Below are 25,909 nucleotides of genomic sequence, written 5' to 3'. Positions count from 1 at the left end.
GCCTTTTATTTCAAAATGATTTTTCCAGCAATACAGACTTGATTGAATTTGGCTGGCTAATGCTACAGAAGAATGCACTGATGAACAACGTTGACAACATGTCAAGAATGATGTACGTACAATCATTTTCCTGTACGTCGTATGTAATGCTGACACCTTTCTCTGAGATGGCAAAATGATAGGACCATATGTCTAATGGATGTGGCAGCTCATATGTACTGTCCGTTGACCGAAGCAGAGCCCTTTTCTAAACCTTTAATATCCAATTGTGCATGTCTCCTCAAATGTTTTGCCCAACTCTATTAAAACAAGTTCAAAGTTATCACATTGGAAACAGATTGAGCAGTGAAGCTTTTTGGCCTCTACTCTACATTATCTGTGTTGATGTGACTATGAGATCCCATTAACTAGCTACAGATGTTCTATAGTTCATACATTACGTGGCCTTAAAATAAACTAAGTTTGGCCATCCTCTCTGTGTAATCTTTGAATGATTTTCTACATTCTTTATTATAGGCTTCACCTTTACAGTAAACAGACAACAATTGGTTCCAGTGTAAAAACAAAACCAGATAAAGGGACACATTTGATTCCAGTTTGGATAATGGGGAAATACTGTGAGAACAGCCATTGATTTCTCTATAACCAGAAGTGAAAACTCACTTTCCTGCACACGTCACGGTGGTGCTAGCAGAAACTGACCAGCCCTTCCCAATGTGTCTACAGAGGATCAGTGGCCCATAGTGGGAGTAGCCCTTCCTGGTAGCTGCTGAGAAAAGCTGATTGGGGATGAGGATGAATGGGGAAGAGTATTTTGGCAAGGTTGAGAGCAAAGTTTATATGTTTTTTATATTTTGTTTCCCTCATAGACCTAGAAGCAGGGAAACAAAAGGGGCAAAAGATATTATAATTATTTTTAATTTTTGTCTGTCACAAGTAAGCAGAGGCATCTGAAAGTGTGAAATATTCCAAGCTCCTATAGGGTGTAAATACTAAACAAAAATCAAAGGTGGTTTTGATTTTGTCCTTGGCAAACCAAAAGGTGAGTTTGCCAGAAGCAAACCCAAAACAGGGCTGCCCGAGTCTGTCTGTCTGTCTGTCTCTCTCTAATAAGTAGATGACATAGGTTCCTCAACTGTTGTTTAAGCATGATGGTTGACTATATTAAGGGAAAAACACTCTGATAATAAAATATTATAACAGAGCTGTGTAAACCACTATGACTATACATGGATCGATCAACATTTCTAAAACTCCATTTAAAAAGCTCAAAAAAATGTTTAAATCTAACTTCATATGGTAACCCCCCCCACACACAGTTTTTTGTTAAATAGCTATTTACATGGTTGACATTAATCAGCTCCAAAAGGAGCCATCATGGTCATTGGGTGAATAATAATTATTTTTAAGTCTTTTTGAAATAGCCTTAATGGTTTCAAAAGAACCAGTAAGTTCTGTGAGGGCAATAATACACGTTTTAACAATAATTTATAAACAAACAGTTTGTGATCTATTTTGTCAATACACCTCTACCCTCATATAACGCTGTCCTCGGCAGCCAAAAAAATCTTACTGCATTATAGGTGAAACCGTGTTATATCGAACTTGCTTTGATTCGCTGGAGTGCGCAGCCCCACCCCCCCAGAGCACTGCTTTACCCCATTATATTCGAATTCGTGTTATATCGGGTCACATTATATCGGGGTAGAAGTGTATATATTTCCATGAAAGGCTTGTAATCATTAATATAAAGGCAGATTAAAATTAACCAACACGCTCCAAAGGATTTTACCAATAGGATTAAGTAACACTAAAGCTGTGACACAAGGAAAAAATAAATGTCTTGTCTCTGTTTTTTACTACATGCCTGTGTTTTGAACCTGCAGACATCTCAGGAATGAGGTGCATCCTTAATATTACTTAGCTGTGGGTTGTGTGTGTATTTATATAAATAGATTAGTTTGTAACATTAATGTTAATGAGAAACTTGTGCATTTACAAGTGCATAGTAATGTCCTTCCTTTGCCAGCAGCTCGCTGTGAGTCCCTTGTTCCACTACTTTTCCATTATGAATCACTGCTATGACATCAGCGTTCTGGACGGTCGTCAAGCGGTGAGCAATAATAATGCAGGTTCGACCCTTCCTGGCATCGTCCAAGGCTTTCTGGACAATCTGCAGACAGATGCAGTGAAAAACTTATTAGTTGGAGAATCTTCCCTTTCCTAAGTAACACCTTTGCCTTTATATTTCACATTATCACTTGGGTGTTCCTCACTGGGGTTTAAGAGTCAGTACTTCACATGCATGAAGGAGGCCTCAAACACAGGGGCCTGATATTACAACCTTTATTTGTGTGAATAATTCCACTGAAGTCATTGAGACTACTCTCATGAACACAGGCTAGCAGAACGAGGTCCATAAGGATCTAGTTGGACCAATATAAAACTTAGATTAACATGCAACACAACTAATCTGCAGAGGTGTAATGAACTGTCTGTTATATTGGCTGCTTACCAAATGTGTGTGTTATATTTGACATTGCATCCTGTCTGTATCCAACTACATGCCAAATTTAGAGAAACTAAAACTTGCACATTCATTGATAGTACCAGCAATGCCAGACACTTCTTGTTGTCCATAAAAATCCAAAGTTCAGGATCCTGACATCCGGCTCACAACTGGATGGCGGTTTGCACGGTGGCATTTTTCACTTCTACTGCGTCCCCACCCAAATGAACAGTTTATTCGTCCCTATGGAGTCTCCCCCTCTCCTGGAGATGGGGGATGCGGTGAGGAAGCTCAGCCAGCTGAGCAGCAGGGGACAGCTTAATTACTCTCTCTTCACTGCACAACATCTCCGGACAGGTGGCAGGTGTTGCTGAAGCCTTTTTTCCAAGCCAGCTGCTCCTGCCTGTCCCCTCTAACCCTCTGAACGCAGGTGGATCAAAGGACTGGGAAGCGGACAGAGGCAGGACAACATTAAACTTCTTCATTGTTCCATTCTATCCTGACAGCCAGCAGTTCTACTGGCAGAGTGGATCCCTCTGGGTCTCTGTAGCAACACCTGCTCACCCAGACAGAGCAGGAAATAGTGCAGAAAGAGACCCACTTTGCTGCTAGTGCTGCTGGCTGAAGGGAAGAGGACGGAGCTGGTGACTTGCCTTACAAGGCCTCCTCTAGTAGATCACAGTCTTCTGTTTGAAGACACCTGTCTCAAACTCAAAGTTGTTAATTATTAATGGGATTTTCCAAAGTGCTCAGCACTGGCCTAACTGTGAACCCATTAAAAGTCCCATTGACTTCATAACTGACTTTGAAGGAACTGAGGCAGGCCCAAACTGAGGAGTTCTGAAAATCCCACTTTGTTTCCAGCCCCTAGTGTTGCTGACTACCATCAGCTCCCAATTTAGACACCAGGAGTTGAAGGCACTCTACACCTTGCAAAAGCAGGTCATAGAGAGAGAGTGAGCTAAGGATTGTTTTGTGGAACTTTCAGAATAGTATTGTAGATGAAGTGCCTGTGCTTTTGCAGTGAAGCGTGGGAACCCCGTAATTTTCTGTGTATTACAAATGGTAGAATGTACATTACTAACCTTTTCACTTTCCGTGTCAAGAGCAGATGTGGCTTCATCCAGAAGCAGAACTGCTGGCTTACGAACTAGAGCACGAGCAATTGCAATTCTTTGTTTCTGACCTCCAGAAAGTTGTGCTCCTTTGTCACCCACTCGGGTATTATACTTCTGTATAAGTAAATATTCATTGTGAAGGAAAGTTAGAAACAGAAAGTTATATTTTTAATAGCAGATAATGTACTGTCTTAAGCATTTCCACCGTGAAAGAAAAAAGAATAATGTAATGGTTTTCAATAAAAAATAAAATGTTATAAGATTTTATTAACTGTTTGAATCAAAATGCATATCTACAACTACACGTATTGATAACTGCTCTGTAATGAAAATTCATTTCAGCATTAGAAAAAGACTAACTCCCAAGTGGTGCAACCACTGATGTGTCTAGTCAAAGACACTTGTACTTAAACATATAGCGCTCAAGTGACTTTTATAATTTCCAGGCCCTAGAGACCCACACTCAGGAGGTGATGGTTTATTTCTTACACATCCAAAACATTTTTCTAAGTACATTTTCAAAAACTAGGTGGTAATGAAAAAGAAATACCGGGTAAGTTTTTTTCAACTTTCAATTGTCATTTTCAATTCTATGCAACTCTACAGGAAGCCCGATTTCTTTGCGCTTTTCTAACGTCTTTCTCCACTTTGAGAACTAAGTCCATGGCAAACATGAAGGTTAAGATGTACTTGAAACATTTTACCTTTCAGATAAGACTAAAACTATGAAAAATTTCTGCCAAAAAAGGAAAAAGAATTGGCAAAGTTTATGAGGAAATGAAAATAAAGGTTTAGAATCAAATATCTCTTTTATAGTTGTTATAGAACATCACTGTGGTAGAGGAAAACAAGAAAACTGGAGCTCAGATTTTGCATTTGATTTAGCTAATTATGACTGCGTCTGTGTTAATACATATTGCAAGTTACATTTTTAAACATCAGCTTCTTATTTTCCTCTTTGAGAATTGTATACACAAGAAAATAAGCTTTTTTAAAAAAAAACAAAAAAGCATATTGTTTTGCATTAATGGGAGCTGCTTAGATAAGTCACAGTGAGTATTTACCCCACACTGAGACTGGAAAGACATTTTCATTTACCTCTGGGAGATTTTCTATGAAGGTGTGAATATTTGCTGCTTTAGCTGCCTCTTCAACTTCTTCCTGGCTGACAACCCTACTGTTGTCTCCGTACTGGATATTTTCAGCAATGCTGCAGTCAAACAAAATAGGCTCCTGTGACACAATACCCAATTTGGACCTTAACCATTGCAAATGCAAAGACTTGGTATCGAACCCGTCTGCAAACTAGAAACAGAAAAAGGGAAAAATCATTCCCTGCAGAATGCAATACTCCTCCTCAGGCGTACAATGTAAATGTGAAACACCAATCTGTAAAAAACTCTGACCTGTGTTAGAGTTACAGTAAAAGTAATGTGGTCAGTGAACCACTTCTGATCAAATAATAGATGATCGGCTCTTTCATCCAAAATTGAACTGAACCAAAACTCTGAAAATTCTAAAGAAGCTCAGATAACCTTTTCCTCTCAGAAGTATTTTTTTTTTTTGTGCACGTCTGCTCTGCTAGCTCCATAGTAGATGTGGAATTGCCAATCTATAACGAGATCTGCATACAGAATTTCCATCTTTACTGATGATGGCAGGTACCAGAGATCTCATGAGAAAGTCTGTTCATGAGCTTCTTAGACCTAGACGGTTGAAGAGCTCCAATAAGAATCCACATCTTTGGGCATTTATTCAAACATCTTTTGACTCACCATCTCTAGGCTATTCGTCTTGGATCTCCCATCATCATTAATAGGACTTGCATAAAAGTCCCATCAAGTGATGAATTAGACCTCAAATTGCATCATGTTAACATGACTACAGGACTAGGGACAAGGGTTACATTATGGGAAGTATATTCTTATGCCCCCTCCAATATATTAAGTAAATCAACAAAGAGATGCAATCTAGTGATCTAAAGCCAGGATGGTAGTCAGAAGACCCAAAGTTCTACTCCTGACTCTACCTTAAGCAAGTCCCAAGTCTTCTCTACCTACCCGGACCCATAAAAACACTTACCCACCTCAAAGGGGTGTTGTGCAGATGATTTAATGTTTGTAAAATACTTTGAAGAACTGTTCTATAAGCTCTAAGCATTAACAGCTTCACAAATCTCTTCTTACCACTTGTCCGGCCATAGGGTCATAAAATCTCTCCAGCAGCTGAATGGATGTGCTTTTGCCACAACCACTGCTCCCCACCAAGGCTAGCGTCTGTCCTTTATTAACCTTCACGCTGAGTCCTTGCAAAACTTGAGCTTCTGGTCTTGTAGGGTATACAAAATGGATGTCCCTGAATTCAATGTTGCCATCAAAGTGACTCTAGAAACATTAGAAAACACAAGTGTATGACAGAAGACCTCTCTATCTTGTACTGAAGCATCAAACACAACTCAGTATGGTCATTTAAATGAAGGCATTGACAAGTCAATTAGAAATGGTATGGCATTGTCAAACCCAGAGCATTTCTGTCTGTTTATTATTGCTTAAATATGCAGTGTGATTGGATTGATATCTTCTGTGTACAGGACCTCCTTCTTGAGTGGTATTTTTCTGCATCTCTCTCTCATTTATATCATTCCTTTTCAGCCTGGTTCGCAAGGACTATCATTACTTTAGGTAAGTAAACAACCCTAATACCTCTCTTTTATGTCATCAATACATATAATCCAGACACTATCATTGTGTGAGAAAAACATAGTTCCTGCCCCTGGGAGTTCACTCTCTAAATAGTGTAATTTAAACACATAGTACAGAGGATGAACATAGTACAAGGTGAACATCAGATCTCAGATTAGGTTAAACATTTTTACTTTGGTGGATTAGTCATAGTTTTCAAGGACAACTATGTTTTAAGTGTAGGTTTGAATAAGAAAAGGGTAGCTGATTGGCTCTTTTATGTAGGAAGGGAGCTCTGAGTATAAGAGGTAGCAAGGAAGAAGACTTGAAGACAAGGGTGAGTGAAGGAGATGTTAGGAGAGACTGTGGGAGCCTTCTCTGATGCCTGGGGGATGGGACAGCTCCAGGACCACAATACCAGCACTGCGAGTACAATGGGCTCTTACAGCACCTAGAGAACTGGACTTTTCAAGGTTCAAACTCTTTGGGCCAAATCTTAGCTTCACTGAAGTCAAAGGCAGCTGCTTCACTGGCATCAGGATTTGGCCCAGAGTGGTTTCACTTTCAATTAACGTCTTTATCCGCAAGAAGATATTTCCCCTGGAGCATTAGTAGTCTGGGCATGTGGAGCTGATTCAGAAAAGTAGTCGAGCACTTGTGTGATTTAAAGTTGTGCACATGAGTTACCGGCATGCTTACAGTATGTGCCTGAGTCCTTTTCTGAATCGAGGCCACTATCCAAAAGCTAGAATTCTAAAGCAATTTCAAGTTTCTGAAAGGCTGGTTCTGCTTGTAAAAGCATTTATGGAAAGCACTGAGAGACAATATGAAATGTGTTCAGTTAACAAATACAAAGATGAGTTTCTAACAGTCAACACTGGACTATGAGAGACAATCTGGGTTCTTTCCATCTCACGTATAATCACCAGGAACAAAAGGTTCTGCAGGCCAAGTTACATCCTCATTAATACTTGTGCAACCCCTTTGACTTGAATGAGGTTACTCAAATGTTGTATGCAGTGTTCTTATAGCCGTGTCGGTCCCAGGATATTAGAGAGTCAAGGTGGGTGAAGTAATATCTTTTATTGGACCAACTTCTGTTGGTGAGAGAGACAAGCTTTCGAGTTTTTATACAGAACTGAAGAAGAGCTCTGTGTAAGCTCGACAGCTTGTCTCTCTCACCAACAGAATTTAGTCCAATGAAAGATATTAACTCACCCACCTTGACTCTCTGTTACACAGATGTAGCTGACTGGAACTTAGCAAACCAGTCTGTTGCTGATGCACAAGAAGGAATAGAATCTAACTCACTCTCCCACACAGCTGCATAATTTACAGGAGTAAAAAGCTGTGAAAACATACTTGTATTGCTAAAGAAAGCAGTTATAACTCTGGGCTTCTCTTCACTTCCAGAGAGATCGATACTACTGCAATTAATTTGCAGGTGTCGATAGCAGAGTGCTCTCTGATTGACTCTGGTACTCCACCGGAACGAGAAGAGTAAGGTAAGTCAAAGGGAGAGCATCTTCCGTCCACGCAGCACAGTGAAGACACCGCGGTAAGTCGACCTAAGCTACATCGAATCCAGTTACATTATTCACGTAGCTGGAGTAGCGTAACTTAGGTCGACATATCCCGGTAGTGTAGACAAGGCCTCAGAATACATCCAACGGACAGAACAGGTGAATGAAATGTCATTCTTCCAGTCATTTTTCAGAACAGAACCATGCTTAAAAGTATTCTATTAATTTCTGAAGCAAAAAAGTATTAAATGGCACTGGGCAAATATAAATATTTTTAGTTATTGCTGTTAAATTTTACCCTACCTGTCTGGTCCTGTCTTCTGTGACATTGCAAAAGGCAATTTAACAAGATTAATACAATTAAGGACAATACAGAACCACCAGGTTTGTTAGTTTCAAGAGCTTTCTGAATGGCCTTACCAGTTTTGTACCCTCTTCACTATAGCTGTCAACTAAGGGTTTCCGATCCAAAAGCTGAAAGATTCGTTGGGCAGAAACTTTAGCTTTGCCAAAATCTGGTGCCAAAGAAGTGGACAGCCCAACACTTATAACACCATATAGAACTGAAAAAAAGGCTCTGAAAACCAAACACAAAACATCTTTCAGTTCATCTAAAGAGAGACTTTTTTATTATTGTTCATAAATTACAAATATTGTTTTCCTTTTTTAAAATAAACAGACTTAACACTATCTATAAATCTGAGAATTGGGATATTTTTAGAATTTTATGGCTTAGAAAAATTACATACAAAGGATTAGAAACAGAGGTTTACAGCTACAAATATTTTTATGGGCGACTAATAGTATGTAATTTCTCCACGCAGAAGCATTTCACAAAGCCTGTTGTCTGCAATGAAGTGTCAGCAGTAAAAGTTTCTCCATAGTAAATAAACTGAGCCAGGCTCTATACATGCCAACACAACTGTTTCAAGATTCCTCTCCCAGAAATAACCCTTCTGCCTGAATTGAACTCCTGACCAGATTCTAAACTGTTGGACCTCTTGCACTGTTGCCTCAGTAACTAGACTGATACACAATTACTATGTGTTGAAATCACTGCCTTTGAACTGATGTATACTCACATAAATATATTTTCAAGGTTTGTATAACAATTAGCAATGAGCCATGCCCCGAATCTGAAGATTGCTGCACTGAGAAAGTAGCTTGCACATTTGGCTATTCCATAGATAAGTCCATATAGTGGGGCTTTTGTTAGAGAGTCCCTGATAAAAGAAAAGATTTATGTTAAAGGAAAAAATTGTCATGAAATGCCAAGAGCAGAGACTGGCTGGAAGAAGATCAGACCTTTGGACTGGGGTGGCAAACCCTATACCTCACTCACTCAAATAATAAATAATAATAATTAATAAAGCTGCACACTAGGGGCTCCATGAAGGTGCCTCTGGAGAGAACTTATGGCAAATGAGATCCCTTCATCCCAACTAGCTGTTTGCTGTATTGGACTTTACGATAAAATTACCTTTAATAGTCAAAATATTTTAACACTGGAATGCTGGTTTCTAGAATAAATGTTTATGGATGGCCAAAGCAATCGGACACAAAGCAAATTGATAATTTCCATAAGTCCCTTATGATTTTTGAATGCTTGAATTTTTGGACAATTTGGATAAATGTAGTGGTCATCATAGAACAGTCCATGTCTACAACACAGCATAACTGAAGCACTGCAGATATTGCCTGTTCTGAGTACAGGAGGGAAAAACTAGCAACTCAGACCCCACTGTACAGTGGTGACTTTTAAATGGTGACCAATGTTGTTGTGTGGGATGGTAAAACTGGATCACCTTAATTATGTGCAGACCTTGCTGTGACAAAGAAACTGGTTCTAGTTCTGACAAAATTATTTTTCAACAGAAAACGCAATTTCTGCCTATTTGAAAATTTCCATTGGGAAAAAAGTAACAAAATATTTTATTCTGGGTTGGTTTGACCTGAATTGAAATATTTCTGCTTTGCACCCATAGCCATGTGACTCCGATAATGCATTATGCCACTCATTTCAGAGGGGAGACCACACTGCATCATGGGAGACGTAGTCCAACAAGGGAGCCCGGCCCATAAGAGAGGCAATGTTCCAAAACAGGGAAATGCAGTTTGATGTTGAACTAGATAGAAACAAAAACTTTCAAATCAGTTAAACAAAAGAAAAATTTAATATTTCAATTATTTAGGAATATAAAAATATTTTGTTTGGAGAAAAAAAAGCAAAAATGGAATGATTTGCCATTTCTAAATTGAAATTTTTCTAAAAAAACACCTTTTCTTTCCGTGAAAAAAATTGATATATTTTCACATTTTGTCCCACTTCAGAGCAAAAGAGAGGTTGAAATATTAGAATTGACCACAGGATGGAAATTCAGATTTTCACTTATCTCTAGTGATCATATATTTTTTAAATGTTTCCCAAAATAGTTTCTCTATAAATCATAATATTGTGATACAATGATCTGAGAGGACTAGAGACAAGTGCTAAAGCTGAGAATCCCATTTCTCCAATGAAATATAGATTTTTTTTTCTCATACTGATGGTTTATAGAATATTGAATCATAAAACTGTCATTGGCAGAGGACTATCATTTTCAATACCTGCTTTTACTTAAAACATATTTAAGGGGAAAGAAACAAAATGGATGGTAGATCATTTCATTTAAATAAAATGGAGACTAGGAAAATGTCTGACATATTTGGATATTAGAAATTAGCCCCTGGAGTGATTAGCTTGTGGAGTGTGACTGAAAAGGCCAAAGGGGAAAAAGAAATGCACCTTATTTCAAGACCAGCAAGTCCTTACTTGTAGTAGAAGTCATAATACATGGTGATGTTATGTAGTATAAAGTCTTTGCCACTTGACCTATGAAACTCATTCTGCTGCAGTACTTGTGAAGCAAGTAAACATCCCATATTCATGTTAATAAAAACTTTATACCAGGTCATTACATTCTCTCTCACACACAAAATTACATCACATACAATAGCATCTAAGAACATATTTTAAAGAAACTGAATAAACACATTTTACCCTGCCAAAATCTTTTCAAATAATTTATGTGTTTAATATTTTCAGTCTTCAAATGAATGTAATATGAATAAATCTTGAGTAGTTTTAAATTAAGAAAATATGTATTCGTTGCTTTTAAAAAACAGAATTGTTTGAGAGCAAATCCTACCTGTATGGACCATTCAAACTTGCATTATATCTCTCATAGAATGCATCTTCACTAGTTAATGAAGCCACAGTTCTTATATTTTCAACCGCTTCCGTTGAAATCTAAATCGGGAGACAAGACAGATATGAAGTATTCTCTTATGTTTGAGTCTCCTCCTACCACTACGTAGTTAGCACATCTGTAGCACTTTTCATCTTTCGCTCTCCAAGTGTTTTTCTGTTTAAAAAAGGAGATTAAATATCATTCTCAGGAAAACTGAGGCACAACGATTAAATTATTTACCTAAGGTCACACAGTGGTCTTTCTACTAAGCCAACGTGGCTGCTATGTGATTCCTAAGTACTCCTCCCCCACCTGTCCATTTTGTTGTACAGTAGCATTAGCTGGCACTATAGAAGCCATTAAAAGGTAAGAAGTTGCTCCTTGCTCTGAGTACACACATCCCAGGCAGCAGCTCACTGGAGGGCTGCATGCTACCTTGGTTATGCAGCCTGAGCGGCACATTGAGCTGGGTGAGCCCCACACTCCTACTACCCATCCCCAGTGGGGACTCCTGCTCCTGCTTCTGCCAGGCTTCCCCAGCCATGTGCCAGGCCCACCCAGTCCACCCCTCCTCCAAACCAGGCCCTTCCCCCACACCCTTTGGCCAACATTCCCACAGGGGTGACGTGTATCGTAACTTTTCATTTTCTGGATTTCTGATGTTGAAATTTGCATGATCTTAGCCCCCCCCCCGATCCTGGCTTCATTGGGGGGCAAGGTGAGAGGCTCAGAAACTCCAAGAAGAGCAGGGTCCCTAGATCCCAGCTCACATGGAGGAGCAGGGCTCCCCCAGATGCAGGCACATTCACAGAAGAGGAGAATTCAGGGCTGACGGCCCACCCCCAAATCCTCAAATTCCTCTGCCACCCCTCACATTCCCCATCCTCTCCCCTCACATTTCCCCAATCCCCACCTTCCCCTTATCTGAGCCTCTAACCCTTCTTCCCTCCCCCACCACCCATCCTCATTTATCCCCCTCCTCATGTGCCGGCTTCCTCCTTTCCCCTGGGGTGCTCAAGCCCCCGCTCAGCTCCAGGCCCCATCCCCACTCCACCCAGTCCCCCAAAGCCCCACCCCGATCCCGCCTCTTCCCACCCTGCTTATTCCCACCCAGTTCCTCCCCCTCCCTCGAGCGCATCTCATCCCCAGTGCTTCCCCTTTCCCCCCAGCACCTCCTGCACACCGAGGAACAGCAGATTGTGGTGGGCAGGAAGCGCTGGAAGGGAGGGGGAAAGAGTTGATCAGCGGGGCCACCGGTGGGCGGGAGGCGCTGGGGAGGGGGGAAGGGATGGAACTGGCTGCCAGTAGGTGCTAAGCATCCATCAATTTTTTTCCACCCACAGAGTCGGCACCTGTGCCCCCATCCCTTGCGCTAGACCCCAAACAGCCCCTTCTTCCTACTTACTCTTACACGGCAATCACCCCTTGTAATTAATTTTTTTTTCAAACACAGTTTGAGAGCCTTCTTAATTATCAGCTGTGCTCAGATTCCATTTCTCCAAATTAAAACAAAAGTTTACATTTCATTTTCAAATTTCTGCTCAGGGTGGGCTTACAACTTCAAAGTTGCTAAAATCTGTGAACTTAATTTCCCCCCCCTGGAGGCTGTGGGGAACCCCATACTCAAATGACCCATCTTTGGATCACTCACTCTATCCTACGCTTTCATGACACATAGCAAATTTCAAGACAATCTGTGTAAACACACAGATTTTAGCATACTTAGTAGTCATCCTTTAAACAGGAAGGGCTTCCCCACCTTAGCTAGAGCTAAGTGAAAGTGAACACCCAGCCTGAATTCAGCCAGAATCTAGCTCTGAGTAGGGTGATCAGACAGCAAGTGTGAAAAATCGGGACGGGGTGGGGAGTAATAGGAACCTATATAAGACAAAGCCCCGAATATCAGGACAGTCCCTCTAAAATTGAGACACCTGGTCACCTAGCTCTGAGACATATGAACTGCTCCATTCATGCCAGTGGATTTTTCCATTCCCCCTCCCCAAGCCTGTAGAGTTTCTGACATGCCCATTCTCAGCTCCTCACCCCTCTCTCAGCAGTGTGTTCTTGGGGCATGCTCTGAGCATGCCTGTTCTAAGCTTCCCACTCAAAGCACCCGGATTCCCCTGATCCAAGCTCACATGGGGAGAGGTAGAGAGAGGGGGCCAGACTCCCTTAGAGGGACAAAGCACCCCAGATTCCAATTCATGTGAGGAGGTAGGGAGGGGGGCTTAGATGTCTCCAGAAAGCAATGCCTACTGCAGACCCTGGCTCACATGAGAGGGGGCATGGAAGGCAGATAGATCTCCACGGCTGGGCAAGGCAGCTTCAGAGCCTGGCAAACAGAGGTGGGTCAGATGCAGGGCTCAGACACCCCCAAAGAGGCAAGCCCCCCCCCAATTTCCACCTCACATGCAGAGGGTGGACAGAGAAGCTAAGACTCCCCTAGAGAGCTAGTGGGTCCTCGAGATTCAAGCACACACACAAAAGGGACAGACGGGGAAAATGTGGAGCTGCCCCTATTTCCCCCAGACCCTCTGCAACAAACCCTCATGTCTGCTTCCCAGTATCCATTCCCCAAACCCAACCTCCTCTACCACCTGTTCCCATTTATCTCCCTCCCCATAATCCCCCCTCTTCTCCGTGCAGCCCGAAACCCCTCTCACCCTGTTTCCCTAACTCCTCTATCCCCTAAAATGCTCCTCTCTTGCCAGCAAGCATTTGCACGCCGATATTTTAAAACAAAAATAATTTGATGACATTACACCCCCCTCCAAAATAAAAGCCTGATAGTAACAGATTTTAGCAACGTGCCAGCCAAGCTTTCCCAGGTTTTCAGCAAAGGGGGGCCGTGAACTGTCACTAGCTGGGGGAGTTCAGGAACAAACACTTACTGTGCATCTCTTCAGTCTATCTAGCTGCTTTGACCATATTCTATCTGCAAATCCTTTGGGGTTCGCTTTACATACGTGCTCAGTGTAACTTGTGGAGTGCTTGACCTTTACTCAAGAGCCTACGTGGATGGCCAAACTCTTTTGCTGATAATGTTCTGAATCTTGCTTCCCCCAAAGGGCTAGTGGATGCCATGCATTCTCTGGGGTCACCCTCAAGTGAGTGAGACCCTTGTGCCAGGATCAGACCCGTGGTCTGATCTCTAGATGTGGGCAAAAAACATTTCTAGAACGAACCTTTAGAAAAGCTGATTATTGGACGGGAAACAACATCTCGTGAACCCCTTGGTCAAATGACCCCAAGTTTGGATCACTACAGGTATCTTGCACCCCCATAAGGTTCACCAGTTTATAGTGGTGCACCTCAGGCGATGGCAGGGTAGGGTTAGTGACCTAAACTTGACATCCGTTGAGCCAGACGTTCTGGAGATAGAAGCCCTAAAAACAGCCATTTTTAAAAAAAAGTTTCTAGGTGGTGGGTGTTAAAAAAACCCCAAAATTTAGAGCTAGAACTCTAGATCTAGAATTCATAGGTAGATACTAAGGACTGGAAGATGAATCATAGACCACTGGATGGCTGTGAACTCACCCTTCAATTAACACTACTAAAGATAAGTTAATTACAACACCCACCTAAGACAAAAGGAATTTTGAAATGAGTGGCTGGAGTTTGCTACAATGTGAGAGTCATAGGAGGTAATTTCATTTTGGGAGAAATGCAATCAAAGCATTTGGGTGGAAAATTGGATGTATAAACTTTCTTGGAATGAGGGTTGCCAAACCTCCAGGATTGTCCTGGAGTTTCCCGGAATTAAAGTATCAGAGGAGTAGCCGTGTTAGTCTGTATTCACAAAGCCACCAGACTCCTCGTTGTTTTTCAGGAATTAAAGATTAATCTTTAAAGATTGTGTCATGTGACGAAACCTCCAGGAATAGGTTCAACCAGAATTGGCAACCCTGCTGGGAGGGTGGATTGGGGTAACTAGGAATAGGTGGTAGGGGAGATAAGCGGTTCAGGTGATGGAGGCATGTGACCCCCCAGCTCTGCCAGTGCACCCCTCAGCCATGCACTGCAACCCATGTGCCCCCTTTGCCAATAAACTCAAGCCATCCTGCACCTCAACCTTCCTGCACCCCAACCCCCAGCTTGGTCTTGGCATCCTAACCCCCTGCATCCCACAGCTGTCTTTGCACCCCAACCCCCCATGTACCCCAACTTTCCTGCAGCCCCAGCCCTTCCAGTGTACCCCAACCTTCCTATACCCCACCTCTACCAGTGCACCTGACCCGCTGCACCTCCCAGCTCTGTCAGTGCACCCCAACACTACAGGAAACCTACTGGACGCACATTAATTGGAGAGTTCATGGCCTACCAGAAACCATTACAAGCTCTGACACCGCACTGTTCTTGGAGATGGGGTATATCTTGGAAAGGGGTAAGAGGATTTTTCTCTCAAACATAAAATTGTCGGTGTTTTGGAACACAAACCCTATCTGTGATTTCTCCCACCAGCCTGCTACAAACTCCACCCTCTAGCCATTCTGAAACATGACCAGGAACACTATGCCACTGCAACACAGCTGTCCTTCACCCCACTGCATGTGAGTCAGATTAGAGGAGGGAGGAAGTGACAGTAATAGACAAGTTAGTACACAGGGAGTGAAAACTTCAGGGAGAGGTGGTCCCTGCTTGCAATAGGGAGGCCTCTGTATGGTAGTGGGGACGGGGGAATGCAGTGACTGGGTCAGAGGTATGGCGGGGGAGGTGTGCTGAAGCAGGGCTGGTGAGGCACAGCTGATGAATGTGTGTGTCAGGGGGTGCAGCTGGCTCAGAATGCTAATTGTGGAACACTAGATGTACAACTGCCTATATGGCCACTACCTCCTAACGCCACCAGAGCTTTTCCTGGTCAAAAAAAAAACCTTGGAAATTCCATGGCAAAGAACAATGTTAAATGCAGAATTAAGGTTTCTTGGGGGTATGTCGTACCCCTGCAGAATGCTGTGTGGAACAAAACTCAAACTACTGAAAACCAGGAGATACACAAGTAAGGTTGTCCATGCAGGCTTACCTCTGCCCTCTTTCCGCAGTTCCCAGTTAACACACATAGCTTTGCTCTGCCAACCCTGCAGCTGCCGACATGTACAAGCTCTTCACCTCCTTTTACAGCCCATTCACTGTCACCCACAGGATTCCATCTAACAATATTACAGGACAAGACAAAAAAAAAAAAAAAAGGCTGCCCACCCCATGTTCCATCTGTTCTCTACAGCTGGCAGTAACCAAGGGGAATTGTTTGCATATACTCCAGATGCAATCAGGATGCTACATGTACCTACACTAGACGGTGGAGACAGTAGTTGGGCCTGCTTGGTAAGTGTGTTGGTGATGTGAGGACATGTGGATCACTCTGAGGTGTGTGAGACATCAGAACTTAGGACAGGAGGAACTCTGTGTTTGCCACCCTCTGATGTCTGAAAAAAGGGAGGAGCTAGGTATGTACCTTCAGGATCCTGTGAGCATCAGTACAATGCAGAATTGTGTACCTTATATCATTAGAAGGGCACAGGGGCTATATTAGAAAGGGTATTTTCAGTAGCGAGCTGGCATATGAGCAATCTAAGCATTTATTATCTATGCACACTCCAGGCAAAGTGAGTGTGCTCAGTGGCAGATGGAGCTGAACTGAAGAGCAGAGGAAGTAGTTAGCTCTGCTTGGTAGGTGTGTTAGCGGGATCTATGGATGACTTGGAGATGTGTGACAGAGCTGTGACTGAGATATGAGGAGATCTGTGTGTGTGTGTGTGTGTGTGTGTGTGTGTGGAAAGGCAGGAGGTGCATGTGTACCTTCAGGATGAAGTATGTCTCAGTTCTATGTGGAACTGTGTAGGTTATGTCAGTAACAGGGCACGGGACTTTAATTACAAAGGATATTGCCAGCTGTGAGGTGGAATTTGAAAGGATTCTAATGCTTTCAGGATGGCTAAGTGAAAGTGTAGGTTGAGATGGTATCCTGTATGTAACAGTAGTCCTACACTTTAGCTGGGAGGTGCGAGTCCCAGCTCACATAGATGTACCCACTGTGCATAGCTAGGGTGGCAGGAGCAGTGGCTTGAGCTAGGCGCATGAGTACAAACCCACCCAGATCCCCTGGGCACATACTACTTGTGTTAACAGTATTGGGGAATTACTGAAGGAGGGCAGAGTTAAGGTTGCATGGACAACCTTAACTCTGCAAATCCTGATGTTCAGAAGTTTGAGTTTTGCTCAACTCAAGGTTCTCCAAAGGGAAAACATGCCACCAAGCAACCTTAACTTTGTGTTAACATAATTTTTTTGCCATTGAATTTCAAGGCAATACGAGTAACTGTGTGGATTTTAAAGCAATAAGAAAAGTCATCCTCAACCTAAACTAGAGTGGAGCTAGCATCCCACTATAATAGAGTGTCTCTCTTTATCACTGTTTTATTTAATATATTTTCAGAGAAATTTCTATAGAAGACCATCACTGACAATGTTGTCCTTAGAACGATATAACATTATACCCATTTAGTTTATATTGGAGATCTTACTCTGCCGGCCTCTTCCAAAGCTTTTTGATTTTTTGATGCATGACCAGCCACAGAGCTCAGTTGAATAGCACTTGCAGCAATAAGGAAAGGAATGCAGGCCAGGATAAGCAAAGTTAATCGCCAGTCATATACAAAAGCAATAATGATGGCGGGCAAAAGGGTAGAGGCAGTCTTAGTGAACAAGCCAAGTCGGCTTCCAGTAGCCTATTAAAAGCAAAAGAGTCCAAAGTTAGAGTTAATTCCTGACACACAAAATAGAGATCAAATGTATTAAATCATTGTTCACTCAGGATCAAATATTCAGAGGGAGAAGAATCATAAATGTTGTGCTTTTAAAATGGACAATTGTATATGCAAAAACCCACATGGACAATTACATATGCAAATACCCCTAGCTGTGGGTTAGGTTCAGGAAGCCTGATGAAGATGTGGCCACATGGGCTCAATTCAACAAAAAATATCAGGGCCCTCCTGTGCTGCAACAAGGCACAGAAATCAAGAAGAGCCAACAGCCTCTAATTTGGGGCATTTCAGCTATTGGGTGCCCAGCTTAAGGTATCTAGGGCCTGATTTTCATAGGTGCTGTACATCAGCTGGAGATAATGGAAGCTGCAGGTTCCTTTAATTAGGCACTTTGTTTTCAGCAGTGTTAGCAGCAGGAAATGAGCGTTCACACCAAAGAGCTCTTCTCTCCCTGAGGATCTGCACATCCATGTCATCAAGAAATGTAAAAGTGATAATTGGCACATCGGATCTGTGTAAACTGTGACAATACTCATGGCTCAGCTGAGCAAATAGTGGATTTTCCAGCTGGGGGCCAAACTGGAAAATCGGGGGAAAAATTGATTTGATTAGATCTGAAACAATTTAAAAAAAAACATTTTTTTGTTGAATAACAAATAATAATTTCAAGTTTACCAAAACATTTTGGTTGACTAAAAACTCCGCCCCCTCCTCACCCCCCCACCTCACCCCGCACACACACAATTTTTTTCTATTGATTTGGCCATTTTGTGGTGTTTTTCTCCTCTTTTTTATTTGGTCAAATTTGAAAATGAAATGCCATTTCAAAACAAAAGTAGAAATGGCATATGTTTAAATGGTCAAAATGAAACTTTTAGACTTAAATCAAATCTCCCTTCCTATCTCTTTTGACTATTAGTCAAATTTTACCTGAATTCATGAATAGATTTGGGGCCCCTAAAAATACATATTTCAGCAAAAATACCATTCACTGAAAACATATTGGCCAGTTCTACTCATGCCTGCAGATGAAATGGAAAGTTTTGTGGAAACAATCCATCTTTCAAATATCGTACTGTGGACAAACCAAGAAAACCTTGGGTGGGAAGTATGAGTCTTTCTTTGCTAGCCAGAGGCTTTCCTGCCCTCAAGAGACTTTTGTGTTCAATAAAATTATAAAACCAACCAATGGCAAAATGAATTATTGCCATATACTCTAGGGGCTTATACATAAAGATCACTTTGAGACTTCAGCTAGCACAACATATGGCTACCCACTTACTTAGCAGTAGCCGTGTTGGTTCCAGGCTATTACGGAGACAAGGTAGGTCAGGTAATATCTTTTATTGGACGAACTTCTGTTGGTGAAGAAAACCTAACGAAGAGCTCTGTGTAAACTCGAACGCTTGCCTCTCTCACCAACAGAAGTTGGTCCAATACAAGATATTACCTCACCCACCTTGTCTCTCACTCACTGATATTTCTTTGTTCTCCAGAGCAGGGGTTCTCACCCTTTTTCTTTTTGAGGCCTCCCCAACATGCTATAAAAACATCATGGTCCATCTGAGCCACAATAACTGGTTTTCTGCATATAAAAGCTGCATTATGGGGTAGCAAGCAGGGCAATTACCTGGGGCCCCATGTCACAGGGGCCCCCGCGAAGCTACATTGTTCAGGCTTTGGCTTCATCCCCATGTGGTGGGGCTCAGGGCCCTGGACGTCAGCCCCATGAGGTGGGGCTTTGGCTTTCTGCCCTTGGCCCCAGCGAGTCTAATGCTGGCCCTGCTTGGCAGACCCCCTGAAACCTGCTCGCAGCTGGTTGAGAAACACTGCTCCGGAGAATGCAATGTTTTGATGTTCATTTTGATCTATTAAGTTTTTTTATAGTTTGGATCCCATGCACCACCTTCTTCCTGTTTTACCTTGACAGCTGGGATGATGGACCTTACCCTCAAGAATTAAGTTGCAGTTTTTAAATTTTCAAGTAATTGTACGTTCCATCAAATATTTGATTGATTCCCACTCTGTGCTGGCCAGTAAAGAGGAGATGGGAGGGAGTATGAAATCTAGTGAGTCTGAGGATGTAGTGAGTCCGGGAGTTGAGGAAGGATTTTTTTTTTCCAGACAAGTGAAGTAGAAATTTAATTTTACTTTAAACTATTGAATAAATCAGGAAACTTATTATTCTTTGCTCATGAGTGAATTTATTTTAAAAAGTATGGCTGATTTTTTTCTTCCGATTTTTTTTGATGGGGTCATGTGGTGGGAGAAAAGGGGAGATTGGCAAATTCTGCAGAATTTGCCACTTACCTGCAGGATTTTCAGTGGCTCCTATGCTACCCCACTTCCCAAAGTCACACAGTCCCTCGTGCTTCTGCCATCACTGATACTCTGTATTAATGACAACTCACGTCACCCCATAAAGCCCACATAAACAGGCTTCCTGTGTGAAATGCAGTGGACAGAGCTGGGAAGAAGAAATCTACCCATGTCAACATGAGGCCAGGGCATTGGCTGAAATGCAATTCTCCCACACTACAGCCCCTCCAAGCAACCAAAGTGGGGCTTTAGGGCAACTTGATACACTGAAAACTGCTCCATCATGCAGTTTAAGTGGTGCAGAAGTGCTTACACTGTCCCTTGGACATGACTTATTTTTAAAGTTACTAAGTTGTTTACTTAGCCGCTTACAACAAGGAAATGGAAGGTGTACGAACATCTGCCGAAGCTTTGTTAATCGTCATAATTTGGGACTAGTGAAACTGTTTCCAAGACATTGATAGTGTGCTATTTAAATGTGTCAGCCAGTCGCTAGAGTAGATTTACCAACTCGTTTTCCAAAATAACTCCATCGTGCCTTGCCAACACTGCAATTCATATTTGTAAGCAAAACATACAAAAAAAACAAACATACCCCTTTGACTTGTGAAGCATCTGTAGCTAGTCTGGTTAACAAAACCCCTATGGCATTTTTAGGATCGTCGTACCACCCAATCTCCTGCAAGGGAATAGATGGGTCAGTTATTTTTGCTTTTGCAAATGAAATGTTCTTATCGTAACTCAGACTTGTCAGGGTCATTAGTACAATGTATGAACATTTAAAGCTTGACTAGCATGTGTGTGTGGGGAAGAGAGAGAGCCAACATAAGCACTAAGCTACTCACTCTTCTTTTGTGATGAATAACATTTGTCAGATATACTGAAAACCATCTTACATAAACTTTTCTTACTCTCAGAACATTAAACTGTTAACAATCCAGGTGCTAACAACTGCAAAGATTATAGAATTTAGAGTCAAGTACGTGTCATGCACCATAATGACAGGTTTCAAAGTGGTAGCCGTGTGAGTCTGTATCAGGAAAAAGAACGAGGAGTACTTGTGGCACATGTACTCCTCGTTCTTTTTGCACCATAATGAGAGTGTCTTCCACGCCCATACCAACATCTGATAGGCACAGTGCTCCTCTCCTACACCTTTTATATTACACTGACTTCTGTAGAGCTATTCCTGATCGATATGGGTGCATGTGGGAGGATAATCAGCTTTATTATCCTTAAAGGTAGTGGAAAAGAAGGAGAGGTTTGGATTTTTGTGTAATTTCCCTCTCTTCCCCTATCCCCTTAGAATGCTCCTGGGCATATGCACAACCCCATGATACCAAGTGCTACCAATGGGTGTGCAGGGTGCCTAATCGTTCACCCACAGAGAATCCTCTGCAAGGAACAAATAGAGGTGTGTTCTTTCCCAGGGATCCATCAGCAGGGAGTATCCAAGGAGAATCATGTTGCAATATTATTATTGTAAATCATTCCCGATCCAGCTAGTCATCTTGACTAGAGAAACCACTCTAGTGAGCAAAGATAATGCTTTGAGACCCTATACCTGTTATGATATGGTCCGTTTGCTATGGAGTTTGATGCAAACAGACCTAAACCTATTTATCTAAACATTTATATCATGACCATCAGGGTCAGATAGAGATTTAACTTCTGGTTTTGTTAATCTTTACAAATATATCAATGCACTCAGATACGTGCATGCTTTATACACTCTTCAGTATGGTCGATATTGAAAGAGATGGCATCAAAATTAGACAGCTCTCCTAGCCACACTGAGTTAATTTGTACATGCTTTGGCTTTATTTTGTTTCGTGCATGTGCAGGGCCGGCTCTAACTTTTTTGCCGCCCCAAGCAAAAAAAAAAAAAAAAAAAAGCAGTGCCGCTCCGCTGAAACACCCCCCCTCCGAGCGCTGCCCTGCCCCGCCGAAACAACCCCCTCCCAGCGCTGCCCTGCCCCGCCGAAACACCCCCCTTGAGCGCCACCCTGCCCCGCCGAAACAACCCCCCCCGAGCGCCACCCTGCCCCGCCGAAACAACCCCCCCCGAGCGCTGCCCTGCCCCGCCGAAACAACCCCCTCCCAGCACCGCACCACTGAAACAAGCCTCCCGAGGGCCACCGTGCCCCGCTGAAACAAACAAACAAACAAAAAAACCAAGCGCCGCCCTGTTGAACCAAAAAAACCCCAACAACCCTGAGCACCGCCCCGCCACCCAAAGATTGGCCGCCCCTTACAAGGTGCCGCCCCAACCACGTGCTTGGTCGGCTGGTGCCTGGAGCCGACCCTGCGCATGTGCTCAGAGACTTGCCGCTTGTGCATTGTTAAAGTTTCACTAAAAGGATGGGTTCTCTCGAAGCTGTATTGGAGGGAGGCTCTACACAGGCCGCATGGAACCAGAAACTTTCATGGTGTTATACAAACATCAGCCCACAAAAGCCATCTGGCTCACATAGCAGGAGTGCTGCATATTTGCTGTCTATTGCTCTGACCCAGAAACGTGACCCATACCTGCTGAAGCAATGCCTTGAATGACAAAGATCGCAATCTCTTGGTCAGAACTTCCCCAGACTTTGCAAACGTGAATCCCTGAAAAAGGAGAATGGGAAATAAAACAGTTGAATTGAATGTGCTGGGCTGTGTGGCCATTCAGCCACACAGTTTACAGAACCTACACAGTGTTTTGGGATATGGTTTGACATGTTAATTTCAAGCTGGTGAAAGGTACCACACACATTCCTGGAAACTGAAGTTTCATCGTACTGCCCCACCCACATGCTTCTGCAGCCAGTTGCAGAGGTCAGCAATGGAGTCACCTTTCCTGCTTACTCATTCCTTAGCCTCACTACTGTAGAGGAAAATCTAAAGAGGGCCTTTAAAACTTTGGTCAAGCTAGTTGGCCTTAAGTATTAGCCGAGCTTGTTTCTGTGTGTAAGGGGCATAAGGAGGCAAAGCGGAATGGAAAGTCCCCAGAACAGAACAATGGCTTTCTGTGTATAGGGGGCATGAGAAGGCGAAATGGAAAGTCCCCAAACACAATAAATTTGCAATAGCCAAGTTTATGAAATATATAACCGCAATGAAAGCATTAGAAAAGTCACACCGCAGAAGAACTAGATTGGGAATAACAATAACACAAAAGGCCAAATAAGGGAGATGATTGTTCTTTTTGATTTTTGACCTGTATAAATTTTGCAATGTAGCCCAAATAAGGTAATTAACATGAAAAGTATGTGTAATTTCTTTGTGGTTTTAAGCTTTAAAAGCTTGTGTGTTTCTCAAATCGGGGGGACAGTTCCAATACCAGTCACCCCCTGCACACTTGTAATTAATAAAAGAAGCCTCAGGCTGTGTTCTGATCCAAACACAACGTGTGGTCGTTTTTCCACAACACTACTCACTCTGCTATCTAACAGTGCCGACTGGGCCGGTGGTTTTTGTAATGTACACACCAATGTAGTGGAACTGGGCTGTGCCCAAACGCATTCCCCCTAGGACACAGAACGGTCAGCAGCACCTTTCAGGCATTGAGGCCCTGGGCTGCTTTGTAACTGGCAATCGGGAAGGGTAAGGCTCTGTATTCCATACCAGCCACTTGAGTCATTCAGTGTGGCTTGGCTCTGGAATAGTTTCTCAGAAACACAGTGAATACAAAGTTGCATTATGTCCCCAACATACCTCTCAACGAGATCTGAAAATCTTGACCATAATGTATGTGACCAAATACTCAGCTTTGACTTTTCAATGTAGTGAAGTTTACCTGGATTATGTGTGTTACTAAGCTGATCACTGCCAGTACAAGAAACATTAAAGAAAGCAATGTGGTGTTTTTGCTCCTTTTTTCAGCATCTGTTTCTTGAAAAGCCTATGTAAGAAAAGCACAAAGTGATCACCAGTTACAATAGCTCCGGAAACACTGTACAAACTATTGAACTTCACCTCCTCTCAGCTCTTCCCCGGCACCTGAACTCTACCACCTCTCAGCTTTCTGCTGCTGGCTGGAGGTCACTCCACCTCTCCCGGCTGACCTGCCTCTCATCAGCTGCTCCTTCTCCAGCCCTCCACCAGACCCTCTCCTCATTTGCCTGGGAGCTGCAGTCCCATTAAACCCTGCATCCAAGCTGCCACTTCACCAGCTTTTATCTGCCTTTCACTGAATGCTGTCACTCCGACAGACCATCCACCTCCCTTCCAGCTGACTACCCCTCTTCTCTTGCCTGAAGATAAAAGATTCCCTAAACATCTTGCTCCAACCATTCTCCCTGGCTGCTGCTCCAACTCCCAGCAGCTTCCAACAATCATATACTGGAATCCAAAGGAAGACTCCATTTCTTTCCTGCAATGATTCAGGAATTAAGGGGTTAATTATTCAGACCATCCCATGGATGTCCCTGGTACTTACAACCATGTTGGAATGCAAGGTACCTTGAGGGAGCTTACTGTCTGAAGAGAATGGGTACAATGCAAAGAGCAGGGTCAGGTACAAGGCAGGGAGTCTGCACAACAGTGGAGAGTGGTAAATGAAAACTGTGAGTTTGATAAGGGAAGGTGATTTGCTTCACTGGAAAGGTGAAGTCATTCCAAATACAGGGCTGGAAAATAGGCAAGAAGTCTCAAGTGGGGAGATGAGATCAAGGGCTTGATCAAGTTCCTACTAAAGTCAATGGAAAGACTTGTAGAGTTCAGTGACAGTGGAAGTAGAAGGAGGCTCTAAGGCATCACTAGAGATGGAGGGTCAGGCAGGATTTAAAGTTCTGCATTTGTGCCTGGCTCAAGTTAGTTTACCATACAGTTCTGAACTTACCCCAATGATTTTTCCATATAGAACAGAAAATGCAGGGTGGATGCCACCAGAGAAGGCAGCAGCAATCACGCCAAAGAATATATGCAGCCACTCAGGTTTGTTCAGAGCCAGAATTCTGGAATAAGGCACAGCCGGGAGATTTTCCTCCTACGTAAGAGAGAAAATTCAACTGTTCACTGAAAGTTGTGGAACATGACAATTTCCTCAGCTAGGGGGTAAACCAATAAACTGTCCTAGCAACTGTTCACAGATAATTCGCCCCGGCCTCCAATGTGCACACTGAGTGAGCAAACATATTGAAGATTTGCCGCTCTGTAATTTAAGGTCTTAAAACTGCAATCGCAAGACAAAAAAATCTGCAGGCATAAATTTAACAAAAGGCTAACTGGGGGGTGGATGGGATGGGGTCTATATAGTTCAGTGAAATGTCAAATAGGGTCAGTGACCGTGGATTGCAACTTTAACACATGAATCATTATAACGACTGTGACAGACCCAGACCAGTGGGGTACAGGAGTCTGGTAGAGGGCAAATATACTGGTCACTGGATGAGTAGTTTTCTGATCCCTGAGTGACCAGAGCAGGGGCTGCACTAGAGTAATCAGGAACCTGCTAGAACCAGTTAAGGCAGGCAGGATAATTAGGACACGTGGAGCCAATTAAGAAGAAGCTGCTAGAATCAATTAAGGCAGGCTAATCAGGGCACCTGGGTTTTAAAAGGCGCTCACTTCAGTTTGTGGTGCGAGAGTGAGGAGCTGGGAGCAAGAGGCGCAAGGAGCTGAGAGGGTGTGCTGCTGGAGGACTGAGGAGCACAAGCATTATCAGACGCCAGGAGGAAGGTCCTGTGGTGAGAATAAGGAAGGTGTTTGGAGGAGGCCATGGGGAAGTAGCCCAGGGAGTTGTAGCTGTCATGCAGCTGTTACAGGAGGCACTATAGACAGCT

At 42.8% G+C, this 25,909-nt stretch overlaps 1 protein-coding gene across 2 annotated transcripts in view; it reads right to left on the bottom strand.

Annotated features, from left to right (window-relative positions):
* LOC112061493 (ATP-dependent translocase ABCB1-like) overlaps positions 1 to 25,909 on the bottom strand; it is a 64,861-nt gene continuing 38,952 nt past the window's right edge. The window contains exons 18-29 of one of the 2 annotated variants that reach the window (XM_065583288.1): positions 24,967 to 25,113; positions 23,923 to 24,027; positions 22,674 to 22,751; positions 20,740 to 20,823; positions 17,583 to 17,786; positions 11,020 to 11,120; positions 8,914 to 9,054; positions 8,252 to 8,408; positions 5,814 to 6,011; positions 4,726 to 4,932; positions 3,595 to 3,741; positions 1 to 2,173 (exon numbers count right to left, since the gene is read on the bottom strand). In XM_065583288.1, the coding sequence (XP_065439360.1) occupies positions 1,976 to 2,173; positions 3,595 to 3,741; positions 4,726 to 4,932; positions 5,814 to 6,011; positions 8,252 to 8,408; positions 8,914 to 9,054; positions 11,020 to 11,120; positions 17,583 to 17,786; positions 20,740 to 20,823; positions 22,674 to 22,751; positions 23,923 to 24,027; positions 24,967 to 25,113 (1,767 nt within the window). In that variant the 3' untranslated portion in view covers positions 1 to 1,975. The remainder of the gene's footprint in view (positions 2,174 to 3,594; positions 3,742 to 4,725; positions 4,933 to 5,813; positions 6,012 to 8,251; positions 8,409 to 8,913; positions 9,055 to 11,019; positions 11,121 to 17,582; positions 17,787 to 20,739; positions 20,824 to 22,673; positions 22,752 to 23,922; positions 24,028 to 24,966; positions 25,114 to 25,909) is intronic. The other variant, XM_065583289.1, reaches the window with a different exon arrangement.

This window comes from Chrysemys picta, chromosome 2, assembly GCF_011386835.1.
Source record: "Chrysemys picta bellii isolate R12L10 chromosome 2, ASM1138683v2, whole genome shotgun sequence".
Lineage (NCBI taxonomy): Eukaryota > Metazoa > Chordata > Testudines > Emydidae > Chrysemys > Chrysemys picta.
This window is presented reverse-complemented; position numbering and strand designations above follow the sequence as displayed.